Source organism: Vidua chalybeata, chromosome 3 (genome assembly GCF_026979565.1).
Source record: "Vidua chalybeata isolate OUT-0048 chromosome 3, bVidCha1 merged haplotype, whole genome shotgun sequence".
In the NCBI taxonomy this organism is placed as follows: Eukaryota; Metazoa; Chordata; class Aves; order Passeriformes; family Viduidae; genus Vidua; species Vidua chalybeata.
The window spans coordinates 98,866,389-98,883,239 of record NC_071532.1 but is presented as its reverse complement, the minus strand read 5'-3'; the positions used below and the strand labels follow the sequence as shown (position 1 = coordinate 98,883,239).

The window sequence follows — 16,851 nt, the reverse complement described above, 5'->3', positions numbered from 1 at the left end:
CCTTGGAGCAGTCCAGCCTTTGCTCTCCAGCCTCGGGTACAGCTCCATTTCGTCTCACACCAGGGCAGTGCTACCTGGCCCCTGACCCCCTGCCCCAGCCAAGGTCAGTCAACCAGGACACAGCTGGGGACAGCCACAGGCTCTTCTCAGCCCCGGCCAGAGGGAAGAAGGTGGAGAGTACCAGAGCTGTGTTGGAGTGCTGGGGCTAAGTGATGGCCATTGTCATTATCCGGACCACAGCGCCTGCTTTTGAGCCAGCTCAGTGAGCAGCTGGCTCCTGTGGTGGTGGCACAGCCCTTCCCTTCCCTCTCTGTCTGCATTTCCAATGCTTAATTCCAACTCAGACTACTCTGTGATTCTGCAATCCCGTTTATTCACAGTCAGCAGAAGAAAAATGAAATTAAATTATATGTGTTGCCCACAAAGCCAAATCTAGAGGCATATGAGCCCCATTATTTGCCCTGTTAACTGGCAGGGGAGGTGGTGTGAAATTCGTCAGAGATTTTGATGAGTTATGTCAGCAAAGACAATGCTTGTGCAGTGGCCCTGCTGCACCAGAATTGTTGTTGAGGGCAGGTAGTATCCTTAGGACCAGCTGATGTAGGTGCTACACACTGAGATGGTTTTCCCCACTTCTTGCTCTTATTTAGAAAACCTTCAGTAGTTCATGCCTGGATGTGTGATGACATACACACACATCAGGTATATATATATATATATATATATATATGTGTGTGTGTGTGTGTGTGTGTGTGTGTTTAAAATACTTTAGGATATTTTGTTCCTTCTTTCATTAAATTATTTTAACCAAAACCAGCAACTCTGTCCCCTGACATTTCTTTTGGCTGTGTCCCAGTCCACCTTTTGTTCATTATCTGCTTGATCTTGGTGTTTTCCTTTATTTCAGTCCTTTAAGGGATTGTTTTGCAGCCCCAGCCTGGTGCCCTCCACCCTCAACCCAGCTCCAGAAGGCAGAATATGGGGTGGACAAGGACATCCCATTGATCTGCTTCTGTCTGAAATACAGAGGGTTTTCCAGCTGAGCTTCGTGGGAGTGGTGGAGGAGGGAACCTCTGAGGCCAGTGAGCACAATCTTTTGCTTTGGATACCTCCACGAGAGCATCCCACACCCCACAGCAGCCAGCATTTCCCACCACTTTTCCCCATGTAGGATGGGGGGGTTTTCTCCAGCTTGCAGTGCTCATTCACCAGCTCTGCAGGCAGGTAGGGGCTGCCCAGATACCTATTTTCAGAAAGCCATTAACATATCCTTCAGTGACTTGGAGATGGAGAGCAGGAGTACCCTGAGCTCTGTCCTGCAGCATGTGCTGCAGAAAGGTTTCTTGCCTCTCTTGTAAATGCTCCAGAGGTGGCTGGGTGTAAAAATCACTTTTTCAGCATGGCAAGGGCAGCTCCATCCTCCCACAAACATTGGCAGGGCAGGAACTCAGTCCATAGGGCAAGGACTTAGTCCATCTACCATGGGGTGAGGCTTGAACTTTTTAAGGAGAGGGGGAGAGGGGCAGAAATTGTCTGTCCTGACAAGGGCAGAAAGCACAGTCGTTCAGGGCTAAACCAAAAAATGGATTGAAAGGATCAATTGATACTTTACACCTTCCATGGACGCCCATTTCTAAAACAAACTAGTAATACAAAATAACCTTACAGTGGAAACAGCTACCAGTGTCAGAACAAGAGCAAATGGAAAAACTGGTCAGTGTTACGGGAAATGTTTTGTAGAACACGCTCGGTGGTCAGAGATGCAGGCAGGGGCAGCATCGCTGCGGACAGCAGTCACTGCCGAGCACAGGGGCTGCGAGAGCCGCACAAACTGGATGGCTCTGCCGCCCCACCGACACGCCGAGTGTGACACACTCCGGGTCCCCTGGCTCAGCAGTGCTTTCCTCCACCATCTGCCAAAGGCATCGCTTGAAGCCGCAACCCTCCGGCCTCCTGCAGCCGCTTTTTCACGTTAAGGCTGCGGTACCGACCCGGGAGTACCGAACCGGCGGCGGGGATGGCGCGGGCCATGCACCTGCTGGCAACCGGCAGGGCTGGGGTCGCGCACATCACCCCGCAGGTGGATCCCGTCCCGGGTGGCCCCACGGGGGAAGGGGCCCCGGGAGGGACACAGCCCGCGCAGAGGCTCGGCACGCCCGGCGCACGGCAGGGGCCGAGCAGGGGCCGGGCCGGGCCGGGCCGGGCGGGGCGGGCGGGGGGCGCACGGCGCCGTGCGCATGTTCGGCCGTACGTCACAATAGCGGCGGTGGGAGCGCGCCCGGTCCCAGCCGATCGCGGCTGGTTTGAGCTGGTGCGTTGCCACAGCGACGCCGCGGCGCTATAAATAGGAGAGCGGCGGCCGTGGTGAAGCTTTGTCAGCCGCGGCGCCCCGCTCACCCCGCTCCTTCCTCCTCAGCCGGTCCGGCGCTCCCGCCCGGCTCCGCGCACAGCGCCCGGCTCGCAGGAGGAGGGGGAGGCGGCTCGGAGCGAGGGGATCGGCTGCCGCGGAGGCTTGACAGCAGCTCCGCCACCGCTGCGAGGTGAGGCGGGCGGCGGGATGTGCCGGGCTGTGCCGGGAGCGGAGCGGGCGGGCGGCGGAAGCGGCCGGCGCGGAGCCACGTGTCTGCGGGGCCGCTGGCAAGCGGCGCGGCCCGGGCTGGGCGCCGGTGCTGCCGCCGGGCACGAGGAATCCCCGGTCCCGGCGGGGAGGCGGGAGGCTCCGGGCGGCTGTAAGCGGGCCAGATCGGCTCCCCGGCTCGCCTGGGGAGCATTGGCGGCGCTTTCCGGCAGCGGGGGAAGGGACGGCTCCGCCGTGGCCGCCGGGCTGTTTCCGGGGTGGGGAAAGGCAGGTGCGTGGCAGGAACGGGGCTTGAGGCGGCCGGGCTCGCCCTTGGGCCGAGGGGCGCCGGGGCGCTGCCCCCCCTGCACACCCGGCGGGCACTGGCCTGGGCCGGGAGCGGATCGGAGAATCACAGAGTAGTTTGGGTTGGAAGGGACCTTAATGACCATCTAGTTCTAACTGCCTACAGCAGGGACAACTTCCAATAGACCCGGCTGCTCAGAGCCCCATCCGACCGGGCCTTGACTACCCCGAGGGAAGGGGACGGCGCCCTTCTCCCGCGGAGCGCTGCTCCCCCGGCCGTCTCGGGATGGGGGCCCAGCCGCAGGGTGATGTGAGCTGTAATGAAGGTGCGCCCCGGGGCTGACAGGCGCCTCCTCGGAAAGCCGCAGCGTTAGGCTGGGCGGGCAGTGCCCCCGCTGCCGAGCCGGGCAGCGCAGCCCCAGCTCGGCCGCGTCAGGCTGCGCTGCGGGACCGGGTGGCTTTGCAGGGAGAAGGGTGTCGGTGAGCGCAGGGCAGCCGGCCCCGTCCGTGCACACCGCAGCCTCTGCAGGCTCCGGAGTCAGGGGCGCCTCGGGCACCTTTTCTAGACGCAGCTTGGCTGTTTGAGTACGGAGCCTGCAGGCATGACTCAGCTCGAAGTACAGCTGCTAAATAGGGGTGTATTCTGGAGAACAAATTCTAAATGAGCATAAATTGCCTTTTCTTCTGGGGAGCTGCAGACACTTTGCACACAGTCCAAATAGAAACATCCTTCGGGAGGCTACAGTTTGCACCTACATGCTGTGTAATTACACTGTAGTTGAAATTGTGCAATGAGGTGGAGATGGAAAGCTTGCAAGAACTTTTTAACACAATCTGTTGTGGCCAGTAATAGTAATTTCCCTTTTACATGTTAAAAGGAAAAGTGCTGTTCATGCACTTCTCTGCAGAGGTGAGGTTAAACTAAATTCTTCCTGATAGTGTTCACATCTCTTAACTGCAGTCCCTGAACTGCTTTCTGCAAAGCTGCAAGCAACTTCTCCTTAGTAACAAGCACCTTCCTGAGAAGTTTTTAATTTGCTATTTCTCATGGTCCTTTCAAAGAGGCTTTAAAGAGAAGACTTTAATCCAGCTTGTGGCAGAATTATCACTGCACGTGAATGCGAGCAGAAGGAGAATGAGGTTCAATGGATTGTTGGGTTTATTAGAATCAAATCTTAATCTAGTATGAATCTCAAATTTGATTTGTGTCTGATAAGTGAGAAATGATCAAAAGATACGAAGTAGTTCTTGTTGCCATATGTTTCTGAAGGTTGAAATGAAGTATAATTACTGATGTTTCAAAGTTACTCAATAAAATTCAATGAATGTTGTTATACACATGTGTGGAATTAACAATTCTGTTGGTTTTAGAAACTTGTTAATCTGTAGCAGCTATAAAACATCCTTTTTCAATTGGTTTATAGCCAGACTTTTTGAAAATAAAGGAAACACTAACATTAATATTAGTGAATAAGTCAGAGTTTGCATAATTTTCATCCTAGTCTGCATGACTAGTTTGAGTGTAAAAATTGCTGAGAGAAGGAAGAGGGCTGGACCCTGTTACATGAAACCGTGTCTTCCCTATGAGTGACTTGCAATGCTGAGGTCTTTGAAAGGTAGCATGCACTCTGCTTAACAGCTTGATGAAGAATGCTGTTGTTATGTATTTGGACTATCCAGTGAAAGGGCGGGTCATGGATGGCAGAGGAGTATGCTTTTGCTCTTTAGTTCTAGTTCTCAAGGGACTTTCTACTTGGCAGGTAGATTTCTGTTAGCAATGAAGATTTGTGATGGACTGCTGTAAAACCTTGTTCTGAAGTACTAATTGGGATCCCTGTTAAGACTTTGTCTGCAGGTGAGAGTTATGAAAATGTGTGTCTGCCACTCATGACAGCTGAGGTTCTCTTGTAGCTTGGAGGTCATGAGTAGAACAGAGAAACTCTTAACTACCAACAGAACAACTTCAAGGAAAGCCCTGTTCTCATGTCTGCTTTATGCATAGTATGAACTGTATTGAGAATCCAGATATTTGCCTGGCTTGGATATAATGAGAGTTGGCACTACTCAGAAGTCATTGAAGTCTTGGATTTTCTTGGCAATAACAAGTAAACCCTTTCTTCTGAAACTGGTGGGCTAAAATAGTGCTTAGGAGTTTTTAAAATAAAAAAAGTCGGAAGTAGATACTAGCCATAATATTAATAGCTCTGATGTGGAGGTGAAGGAAAAGAGAGCAGAAACTTCCAGGGAGCCAGACTGATAATAACTGACAGTACTTATTTGATTGTTTTTTTTAATTTGAGCAGATTCAGAACATCATAGAATTGTTGAACAGAGGAGAATTTGCCTTCCAGCTAGAAAGATTATTTTGGTCCGCCTCCTTGGTTCTGATTACATCTGTTCTGTCATTATGCAAGTGTCTAATCTATGCAGCTATTAGTGATCACTGTAGGAGCTGTATAATTGTAGAATATATGAGCACAAAGTAGTGGTCATATAATGACTATATGAATCTAAGTGAAGTACTGAATGTAAACTATGTGTATTCAAATTAAGTAATTAACTTTTTTTTTCCCCAGCAGTTCATAACCAAGTCCTTTCACATAAACCTGAAATCTTAGAAGTCATGAGTAACTTCAGCAAAGAAGAATTTGAGTTGACCTTCCTTGATGAAGGCTTTACTGCCAAGGATATCCTTGACCAAAAAATAAATGAAGTGTCATCTTCTGTAAGTATGAGGGGAAAACCACTACATTTCATGATGCTACAAACTTATAAACTAATAGAACAAGTTGTCCTTGCAAATGATCCACAAGACACCCCCCTCAAATGCTGACCTCTAGGCTTATCCTGTTATCTGTTGTTTGAAATGTTAAGATGTGTGTTTGCTTTAGGACGATAAAGATGCCTTCTATGTTGCTGACCTCGGGGACATTGTGAAGAAGCACATGCGGTGGCATAAGGCCCTTCCTCGGGTGACCCCCTTCTATGCTGTAAAATGCAATGACAGCAAAGCCGTTGTGAAGACACTTGCTGTTCTTGGGGCAGGATTTGATTGTGCCAGTAAGGTGAGATCTCGACTATCTTCTGATCTGTGATGTTGGTATCTGTTCAGCCTTATAAGACATGTTTGTATAAAATTAAGCATAACTGAGTGGTGTTGCTTTTATTATTCTGATGACATTAATCATCCATCTAGAAATATCTTCTGCAAGTGTAATCTGTTCTTTCTTCAGACTGAAATACAGCTGGTACAGAGCATTGGTGTGCCTCCCGAGCGAATAATATATGCAAATCCCTGCAAACAAGTATCTCAAATCAAACATGCTGCCAGCAGTGGTGTGCAGATGATGACATTTGATAGTGAAGTAGAACTAATGAAAGTTGCAAGGGCCCATCCAAAAGCCAAGTAAGTAATGCTAATTGTTCTGTAATTCTTCCGTGGGTTCCCAAGATACAGAAATACCTGCTTTATCTGAAACTTGTTGTTCATTAGTTTAAGGTAGTCTGCAAAACTGTGAAATAATAAACATACTTTTAACCAATGAAATCTAATCTTGTAGAGTTTCCTGGCACTTTAGGAAGAGATACACAGAGCTTTAAGCTCAGTCTCATTCTGAGATCATACCTACCTGGTGATGATGTCTGTTATACTGAAACTTAACTCCTCATTTTTTCCTGTTTCTAGGTTAGTCTTGCGCATTACCACCGATGACTCCAAAGCAGTCTGTCGTCTGAGTGTTAAATTTGGAGCTACACTTAAGACTAGTAGGCTTCTTCTGGAGCGTGCGAAAGAGCTTGACCTTGCCATTGTTGGAGTTAGGTGAGCTGACAGTATCAAAATATAGTACTAAATAAGTTTCCTTTAAATGGTCTACCTGACAATAGAGATGCCTTTGCATGTGATGACAGGAGTTTTTACAAAACTTCTTGACTAATGTGCCAAATAGCAACTGATATTTTGTATCTTTTTGTAGTTTCCATGTTGGAAGTGGATGTACAGACCCAGAGACCTTTGTTCAAGCCATTTCTGATGCCCGTTGTGTGTTTGATATGGGAGTAAGTCTAGTTCTACTTTCTCTGGGACTACGGCTCAACTGTTGTGGCAAAACTGAATGAAGTGTACAACTGTTAACAGGGTTAAAAGCTAGCCAAGTCACTGACTTGATGTTGTAGGAATTTTTTATGTCTGGGTAGCTTACTTCTACCAGCTTGGCAAAACTAAAATTGGCAGCTCAAACTCAAATTACTATTACTTGAACATGTGTTTGCTCTGTTTCAAGTGTTAATGAAATGACTTCACATTGCTTTTTTAAGTTAATAAGATAAATTATAAACTGACATAAATGATAAACTTTTCATGACAGTGTTGCTGTTCGTCTCATTTTAGGCTGAACTTGGCTTCAATATGTATCTGCTTGATATTGGTGGTGGCTTCCCTGGCTCTGAAGATGTCAAGCTTAAATTTGAAGAGGTATAGCTTTGCTGAGTTCTCAGGTTCTGGAGTCTGCTTTGAGTGTTGATCTGGATTAAATAAAATCTTGCCTTTTCTGTTTGTATGCAGACACATTTGCAAAAATGCGTGTGCTTGGTCAGAAATGTAATTAAGAGGGAGAGAGGAATTAATCTGAAAACTAGAAATTAGGTGAGCTCATTAGATACATAGCTAAATGACTGCACAAACATGCAGAAGTCTCAAAAAAGAAAAACTGGTTTTAACTACAGTCTTGATTCTTACTGGCAGACTTCTTCCAGTTGGTGCTGTACTTTAGACTGAATAGATGGGTACTGCTCCCAAACAGGGTGAAAGGGTAGTCCTGAACCCATACTGTCCTTAGGGGTGGCAGCATATGAGGTCAGCATTGCATCTGATTTAGGACTAGCTTTTGGATAATTTTTAAGTTGTTCAGTGTTTTCCAGTCTGCTTTACCTCAGCAATATCTCTGCTTTTGGAAGAGACAAGGGGGCTGCATATTGATGGGACTTCCACTTAAAGCAGTGTTATCAGACCGCCTTGCCTTCTAACCCAAGGAGGTGTTAAATGTTACATATTTACACAAGGATACAGTGGGTTACATAAAAAGTTTCTTATAATAGTGTGAGCTAACATTGTAGCCCTTTTGGTACCTCCTGATGAAGTCTGGCTTCTCGTAGTATAGTGTGGGCATATGTGAGGCATCAAAAGCAAATTATGTCATTGGGCTCCATGGCATGATAGTCATGTTATGGTTGGAGGCATCTTCAGAACCTGGAAATAACTGATCATGAAGGCAACTGAATTTCAACTATGATTGTAAAGCCCTCAGTATGCTTATGATCCCATGAGATGACACATTAGGATTTAGTAAGCCGTAGAATAGTGCATAAGTAGCAACACTACAGGTGGACTACAAATCAAATTTGGAGTGTGGGGACTTGCAGGGCATTAATGGCAGTTTAATGAGCCTAGGAGGGGTGATTTCCTTCAGCCTCAAACATGACCTGTTTTGTTACTTAAGTTTTAAGTTGCAAGTGGTGTCTGCTTTTGGTGCTTTGTATTTAGTATATAGTAAATTTAATTGCAAACAAGATCTTGAATAAGAAAAAGCAAAGGCAGTCAATAGAAGTTACAATAGATGTTAATAGATGTTACATGTTTCACTAGTATATAATTTTGAATTTGAGGGTCTTACTTCATCTCAGACTTCTAAGGTAGCACCTGAGTAGCTGCTGAAATATTAATACTGGCATCTGATTTTTTTTTTCCCTAGATCACAAGTGTAATCAACCCAGCACTGGATAAATACTTCCCTTCAGATTCTGGAATAAATATTATTGCAGAGCCCGGAAGATACTATGTTGCATCAGCATTCACACTGGCAGTCAACATCATTGCAAAGAAAATTGTGTTAAAGGAGCAAGCAGGTTCTGATGGTATGTAAATCAAGACCTAGACTTAGATCTAGCCAATTGTGTGTATCTTTTCAAGACTTTTTCTCACTGGTGTCTCAACTTCTTCCAGATGAAGATGATGCAAATGACAAAACTCTTATGTACTATGTGAATGATGGGGTCTATGGATCATTCAACTGCATCTTGTATGATCATGCACATGTTAAGCCAGTCCTGCAAAAGGTATGCCCGTTCAGAAAAATCACATACTAGTCACATATCATGGGTGTAGGAGAATCCTTGTCACAGCAGTCACTTCTCAGTTCACCGCTCCCTTCACGTTGCCAGACTCTGGTGTTTAACTTAAGAGGCACGCAGTGGAATTAACTCAAAGCCATAGGTGAAGAACCTGCAAGCAGCTCTTCCTTTTCTTCAGAGGGGGAATGTTATGCTATGATACTACTTCTGGAAGCTCTGTTTTGATAGTCAAATAATTAAACTCCACTCTCTTCTTTAGCGGCCTAAGCCAGATGACAGCTGCTACTCCTGCAGCATTTGGGGACCAACCTGTGATGGCTTAGATCGGATTGTTGAGCGGTTTAATATGCCAGAGCTGCAAGTTGGTGACTGGATCCTATTTGAAAACATGGGTGCCTATACTGTTGCAGCAGCTTCTACTTTCAATGGATTCCAGAGGCCAACAATACACTACGTGATGTCAAGACCAGCATGGTTAGTAACTAAGTATCTTGAGCCATCAGTACTTCTGAGATCACTGTAATAAATAGCTCATATCAGTTGGCTACCCCTTATAGGCAAAGGTAGTTTTGGTGCCACAGCTCTTGTAAAACCTCCTGGTGTGGAAGAAGGCAATGCCTCTGAAGGTTTTTGTTGTGTGGTTAGAAAAATGCTGATGCTACTAATTACTTTTCTCTGTTGTACACATGTATAGCAGAGATGCTTTTTAAGGAGTAATGTTAGACTTCATTAATCTGGATTCTAGCTAGTGTTTTCACTATTGCACAACATACAGAATCATTATGAATCCCTTACATTTAGCTTCTGTGACTTGTACTCAGAGACCAGTCAATTACAGTTATAATATGTTGTCTTCCAAATTAGTAGCTTACTAAATCCTGACTGCAGGGCTATTCAACAGTGTTGCTTCACAGTATGATCTCTATGGTTGTTTGAGAGCTATTCCTTGGTTTAGGTTGAGCTCTGGCTCAGTGCTCAGTGCAGAGTGCTAGATCTCCAATGGAAGTTATTAAGCAGGTAAGTAAAGAAAGCAGGACTACCTTTTAAGTGCAAGGATACTATGAAAGTGTAACTTAAACAGCAGTTTAAAGTAACCTGTGTGCTCTGCAGTGTAACACAGGTTAATGGATTTCTCCTTCTGTAAAAGTGGGGTTCCCTATAAGAGGAAGCCCTTACCTCTCTACTGGTATCTGCCTGCTGAGCCTGCAGAGGATTTTTGGGCAGAAGTGTTAGCCTAAAGCATGATTTGCTCTGCAATCAGGTTCTTTTTGAACATATTGAAAATCTTTATGTTCAAGGGAATTCCTGATGTAAAAGTAAGAGGAAGCTTCTTCTATTCTTCTGCTAACTCTGCTGGTATAAGCAGGGTTTGTATTTCTTCTTTCCCTTAGTGAAACCTTCAGTTGATTGAAGCATTTTTCAAAACACATGAAGCTTTTAGACTTCCCTTAACACTCCAAAACTGTCTAATTGAACTAAAAATGGCTCTGTGGGAGAATAATTTGCTTTTTCACTGTATCACTAGGTTGCTGTTAAAATTTAATACTTGGTCTGAGGCATGCTGAGCTTAATTATGCAAACATAACTGTAATCCAAGGCCACAGCACAGCCCTCTTTCAGGACTATTATGTGTGTTTTCTGTTTTGGCAAGAGAATTCTGTGATAAAGGCTGGCCCTTAACTGAGAGGCATGCACCAGTGAGATTATGCAGATCTTTCTAGGACAGGCAAAAGTCTTTTGGAATGTCATCTACAAATTCTGAAGGTGAACAACTAAATTTGTGACTAGAAACTGTGAAAGATAAAGGACAAGATGATTACATGTGTGTAAACTGTAAAACCAGTAATACATGAGGAGCCATGCAGTGGCACAACTTTTAGCCTTGCATACCTAAGATAACTAGAACTATAAGATGACATCAAGCTGAGTGTTGCTGTTGACACACCTGAGGGATGGGATGCCACCTGAGGGACCAGGACAGGCTTGAGAAGTGGGACCATGGGAATCTCATGAGATTTAACAAGACCAAGTGCAAAGTGCTGCACCTGGATGGGGACAACCCCTGGTATGAATCCAGGCTGGGGGATGAGCAGATCCAGAGGAACCCTGCTGAGAAGGACTTGGGGGTGCTGTGGGTGAGAGGCTGGGCTTGACCCAGCCATGTGCCCTTGCAGCCCAGAAAGCCAAACATGTCCTGGGCTGCATCCAAACCTTTCTATGAATCTGTGAACTAAGTCCAAAAACTCAGTCAACTGAAGTTCTTATAAGGTTGTGTTTTAGTACAGCTCTTGGCTGAGTATGGAAGGAATTGCTTGGTTCTTACTGGTCAGCTCCTTTATATTCCCTAATCTGTTATCCATACTTTTCCTTGATTCAAATTACCCAGTAATGTGAGGGTGTGGGATAAGTGGCAGTCAAGTTGTCAGGAATTTTCACATCTGAAATTCTAAACTATTGAGCACTAAGTTATATAGCATGAGCTATACAGATGTAGCTATATAGGTGCATCTTTGCAAATCTTAGTCCTATATAGAAATGGTAAAATTGGCTTGGTATTGGCACTTGCCCTAAAACCTAGCCAGCCACAAGTGACCTGCATGGATTCTGCTTTTATTGCATAAAGAATTAATTTCATATTCACTGGCATTTAAAAAGAAAAATGTACCATACATTTTTAGGTAGACTGCAGTGAAACAGTTTTTGACTCACTTTTTTTTTTTTTTTTTTTCTTTCTAGGCAACTAATGCAGCAGATCAAGGAGCAAGGGTTCCTAGCTGAGGTGGAGGAGCAGGATGTTGCTAGTCTGCCAGTCTCTTGTGCCTGGGAAAGTGGAATTGAATATCCAGCAGCTTGTGCTTCAGCTAGTATTAATGTATAGGTAATATTTAGTAACTAAGTGCAAGATTAGGCATTGAATTTAGGGCATTTGGGGGACTGTTAACTTAATTGTTGGTAGACTTTTTAAGTGTTTTTTTTTAAATTTAGGTTTGGCATAAATGCAAGAAAAATGACTAGGAGATGGGTCACAATTATCTGTGTTCCTATGGAAACTATTTGAATATTGTTTTATATGGATTTTTATTCACTTTTCATGTATGCTACTAAAGACTGACCCTCAACTGTCAAACAAGTATTTGTAGCTTGTGTATGGCAGAACGGGCTAAGCTTAGTGCTTTGTGACCTACCTGTTTTAAAATAAAGTATATTGAAATAACTGGTCCTGTGTTTCATTCATCTGTAGAAAATTAATGTGTCATGGATGGCTCTTACAGCATACATGAGGGCAGACCAGATGCTGCAAGCCCAGAACTTACTAATAAATGGATCTCCCCTACCCTTGCCCTCCCAAGTGAAGGAAACCCCCTCAATGGATAGGGAAACTGAATTGTCTTTTTTCATATGTGGTTAGAAGAAGGTTGACTGTCAAAAAATTGAATACTGTGTGAATTCACATTTGTTTTTCACTACTGAACATGTGGGTACCAAGTTGCATATTGCAGGTTCAGCGCAATGCTGGCTTTCTGTGAGTTAGTCTGCAAGTGCTATGGCCAGCACTGCTGGCTGTTTATAAACATACTAGTCATTAATGAGAGAATACAGCACAGGCTCCACAAGTGGCACACTGCTTGTTTATGTGTGTGAGAACTAAAATATATTACAGGAAAACCCAGGAAGCTGAAACTGGCTGACAGGCTCTCTGGCCTGTGTTGCCTAGGGATTTAGTATAAAAGAGATAAAAAACGGGACTTGACATCTTTTGTATGTGCAATACAATTAAATGCTCTTATTTAATCTTACGAAAAGATGTGCTACCCTTCTGCCTTTGGATTAAATGTGATAGCTCCTAGTATTTACTACTTAGCGTCATCTAATACAGGGGCTGTTGGTGATAAAATAGTCTGCTTATTGAAGCAGAGCATTCTGACTTATGTTTAACCTATACTAGTTTTCTGCCACTTTTTGCACTAAAGTTAGAAGATGTTTCTGATAAACTACTTGGTCCTAGAGCTGGATTTGATGTATTTGCAAGAAGGCTCTGGACTGCAGGCATACCATAGCAAATGCCTGATGTGTAAAGAGAAAGATCTTAATGTATCAAGTAAATACTTAAAGCTTAAGCTAGCTTGGAATAAGTGTTAAAATTTGAAAGGTTGTCCAAAGGTTGGCATTGCTGATAGAGTGACTAGCAAGAAGAGAAATAAAGCTGGTTTTCAGCTGCATACAAGCAGCTCTGAAAGGCAATGTTTAACCTCCGTTCTGTGCTTCTAGCAGAAACTCTCCATTAGCTGAATTAGTAGGGTAAACAAGAGTGATGGTACCTCATTCCTGAGTCTCTTGAAGCATCCCAAGTGACTTTCTTTATTTGCTTTATTCCCAGCTTCAAGCTTGTAATTAAAATAGCACTTGCCTTTATTCTTATGCATATGGCAAACTTCAGTACATACACATAGTGGAGCCATAGCCTTAATCTTACAGAAACTCACTGCATCCAAACCAGGGTTTCCTTTAGCTTCTCCAAATTCAACTGGAAATGTAATGATTCTTACGTGTAGACAGAGGTAGTAACTGGTAATCAAATGTTAATACTGTAACAATTCCACATCTTGCTCTGCAAGAGCTAAGTGCATTTGAACAGGTATACGGACAATACACTCTGAGGAGCTGCAGTTGTCTAAAGGAGATGCAGCTACTTTTTCAAAGTGCCTATTTGAAGGCTGGGGCTGTTATGAGTCAGAAAGGAGTTGAGTTGTAGTGGGACCTTATGTGATATGTGCAGTAGCACCTACTGTCTTACTGGGCAAGTGGTACAGTCTGCCTCCCTCTACTTACAGCCCATGGAGACCATCTCCAGCAGGTAGTTTGAAGGCAATCACTTACGGAAACTAATTAGTGAGTTCTTCTCAGCTTCACTGAGAAGTTGGCAGGCTGCCAATTAATTTCTTCATCTGCATTTAACTTGATTGGTTATTTTAGCCATTTTACTGGGTTTTGTCTCAAAAATCCAAAATGTACATCTCTGCTGGAGGCCAGGACTGTAGAAACATGCTAACCAGCATTTTGATCAATCTGATGCTCCCCAAAGGAGATGTAGCTGACTGTAGTTCTTTACCTTTCTCTCCTATGGCAGATATGTCATAGACCTGGCTGATGCTCTCTAAGCCATGTCTAACAAGTGTGTCAAGTATTTAAAAATGGCTAATCTGAAGCATCTTCTGTATTAAAAAACCCCAATGGATTTTGCCAAGGGACTTTTAGTACTTTTTGGAAGTAGTAAGTATTTACAGTAATGCAGGTGTGCCTTTAAGCAAGACTTAACTTTCTCAGGTTATGCTGAACATATGTTCTGGGCTTTGGGATACTTCATCTCACGGCTGCCTGGCTCCTGGCTTCCATGGAATCTTAGTTGCCCATTTGTTAATTGACTTTAAAATACCCCAAGTGATAGTAATTGGTGACCATGGGCATTCCCGACAATCCACTGTAGGTAAATTTGTTTATTGCTGGAGCAAGGACCATGTAGGACAGCAAAGACATAACAAAGTAAGAAGTGAGCTCATATGGTTTAGTTTGACCTCCTCTTGATGGCCTTTTGGGACATTAAAGCCTTTGCTCTCTTTTGCTGTGTTTATTAATCAAATCCAGTTGTTCTAACTGCACATCTTAATTCTTCCTCCCTGGGGCAGGCTTGTCTGATACAGGAAGAAGGGAGGAGCTGCATGCCAGAAAAATTGAGATCAGCTTGCATCTGTCCGATGTAATTAGCTCAACAAATATTAAAGCTGGAGCAAAGAATAGATTATGCCTTTCAGCTTGCTCCTTGCTAGCCTTGCTCTGTATGGAGCTCTGTGTCTCGCTGTGGGCTTTGCTGGCACATTAGCAGGGGCTGTGGCCTTCCTGCTCTAATTGTCCCTGGTGCTCACTCCACTCACTGGCACCAGTGATGGTGATGTCAATTCTCTTGGGATCACGTGTAAAACAAAAGTAATATCTGAGGAAAATACCAAGACATCTGCCTGGGATGGCTTCTCATCATCCCATTTCTCTTTTCTGTATAGTGAAGATACTTGAGATCTTACTTGAGGTCTAGCTGAGACCTCATATTTAGTTCCCATGTAGCCATACATGTCCTCCATACATGGAGTTCAGCTGACATTCTTGGATGCAGAGGTAGTTTCATATACCAAAAAAAGCTGAGAAACACTCATCCTCTGGAATTACATCAGATAGAAAATCAAAGGTGGAGATGTTTTAGGAGAGATTGGAGAATACTGACACAGAGTGAGAGGAGGTAAGGGACAAGGGGAATTTGCTGATGGCAGCGTACCATGTGGCAGATATCCCTTATCTTACTGCATGACCATTTAACTCATGTTTTACTTTTTAAGCTACTGTCTTCTAGGCTACCACATAGGTCTTGCAGACAAAGTGTCAGTGCACCACTTGCCATGGCAGAGTCAATTCTGCTGCCTCACTTTCACCAGCAGAGAAACCCAGAGCTGGGAGCAGCACTGAGCAGGGACCTTATGACTCCACCTGCAGGAGCAGAAACAGAGCTGGTGGTGGAGGAAGTTCTGCCACAGACCTCATCCCCAGAAACTGCTATCCTTTAAATAGGTGTTTTATAGCTAAACACAGCATCAATTTGCAGCAAGATTTCCAGATAAAAACCAACCCTCTCCTACAAAAAAAAAAACAAACAAACAAACAAACAAAAAAAAAAAACCTAAGAAGATCATTATCCACAAGTATTGCAAGAGGAGCTTGCAATAATTATTATTTTTCATTTTCTCTTGAAAGAAGCACTGATCAATACCAAAAGAAGTGAGAAAGACTTGCTTTGGAGAGCGTCCCTGGTTTTGATTGCATCACCTGATTTTATTTACAATTTGAAGGCACTTGATACCTCCATGGCCATGGTCTGGTTTCAGTATCCTTGTCACAAATGCCTGCAATTCAAATTTGTCTTAAGCTCATTAAAGCACTGTATTTGACCACCCTAAAAATACATTGAGAGTAGAGAGCATACATTGGGGCTGGGATTTAGGTTTTGGCAAGCTTTGCTCTTGCTCTTCAGTTGGTTTTGTAGTTCTCAGTACAGGAGGTGTTTAGAGTAACTCAACCATGGTGGTGCCACTTTTTGAAAGCTGATGATGAGCACCCAGAGGATCACAGCCACCAAGATGATGTTGCCCTTTGCAGGATCAGTCTGAGGGTGAAGGTGAGCACTTTGGGCATGAACAACACTGGCTCCTTGAGTCCCCTCCATTTCAGCATGGAGAAGCCACAAGCGTTGCAGGGAAATCACTGGGGAACGAAGGGAGCTCCGTCAAGGGAGCACACTGCAGTCTTGTGTCCATGTAGTCTAGCAAGTATTGCTACAGTCCAGTAAATATTAGACCCTTATTTGAATGTGTTTCTTGATGCTTATACTGCAGCAACAGTTTTTTCTCTATGTGCTAGTCTTTGCCTGAAGACAAAAGCATTAGCATGCTGAATCCAACCCTTCTTTTTCTCACTCATTTTAGGAAGTTGATCCCTGTCTTACCCACAGTATTCCCACAAAAAAAGAAGTACCTTCCAGTCATAGTCTCTTCAGTTCATGCTCTCTAAGTGCTTTGCAAAGGACTAATTGGTTCACCCTGCTTTTGTGGTATGGAACCAACTGCCATGTTCCAGTCCAGAGAGCAGCCAGCAGACAGCAAGGCTGTGCAGCAGTCCAGAAAGGGAGAGAAAGGCAGAGGCACTTTCAGAACAGTGATGCAGAGACCAGTGCTCCCAGCTGGGTTGCTACCAACACCTTATCATTGCTAGGGATGAGGAGGCTCAGAGTACCTTGAGAACTCAGCAAGCACTGAGTTTCT

At 44.4% G+C, this 16,851-nt stretch overlaps 1 protein-coding gene across 5 annotated transcripts; it reads left to right on the top strand.

Moving 5' to 3' along the window:
• The first annotated feature begins 2,376 nt into the window (after positions 1–2,376).
• On the top strand, positions 2,377–14,778 carry ODC1 (ornithine decarboxylase 1). Of its 5 annotated transcripts, none has more exons than XM_053938667.1 (13): positions 2,452–2,540; positions 4,624–4,718; positions 5,443–5,588; positions 5,755–5,928; positions 6,097–6,269; positions 6,549–6,683; positions 6,838–6,919; positions 7,251–7,334; positions 8,611–8,773; positions 8,862–8,974; positions 9,249–9,463; positions 11,726–11,867; positions 14,674–14,778. In XM_053938667.1, exons 3-12 carry the CDS (start codon positions 5,487–5,489, stop codon positions 11,865–11,867), a joined length of 1,383 nt encoding a protein of 460 aa, XP_053794642.1. In that variant the 5' UTR covers positions 2,452–2,540; positions 4,624–4,718; positions 5,443–5,486; the 3' UTR covers positions 14,674–14,778. The 5 variants fall into 5 exon arrangements, with proteins under 5 accessions (XP_053794644.1, XP_053794642.1, XP_053794643.1 ...); XM_053938668.1 differs by lacking the exon at positions 14,674–14,778 and adding an exon at positions 11,975–12,203; XM_053938666.1 differs by lacking the exon at positions 14,674–14,778 and having other exon boundaries at positions 5,440–5,588; positions 11,726–12,203.
• The last annotated feature ends 2,073 nt before the right edge of the window (positions 14,779–16,851 follow it).

Coding starts and splice junctions, on each gene's coding strand:
- ODC1 (XM_053938667.1), top strand. CDS start 5,487: ATGAGTAACTTCAGCAAAGAAGAATTTGAGTTGACCTTCCTTGATGAA. Junction 7,335..8,610: donor TCAAGCTTAAATTTGAAGAG/GTATAGCTTTGC, acceptor TTTTTTCCCTAG/ATCACAAGTGTAATCAACCC. Junction 9,464..11,725: donor GTGATGTCAAGACCAGCATG/GTTAGTAACTAA, acceptor TTTTCTTTCTAG/GCAACTAATGCAGCAGATCA.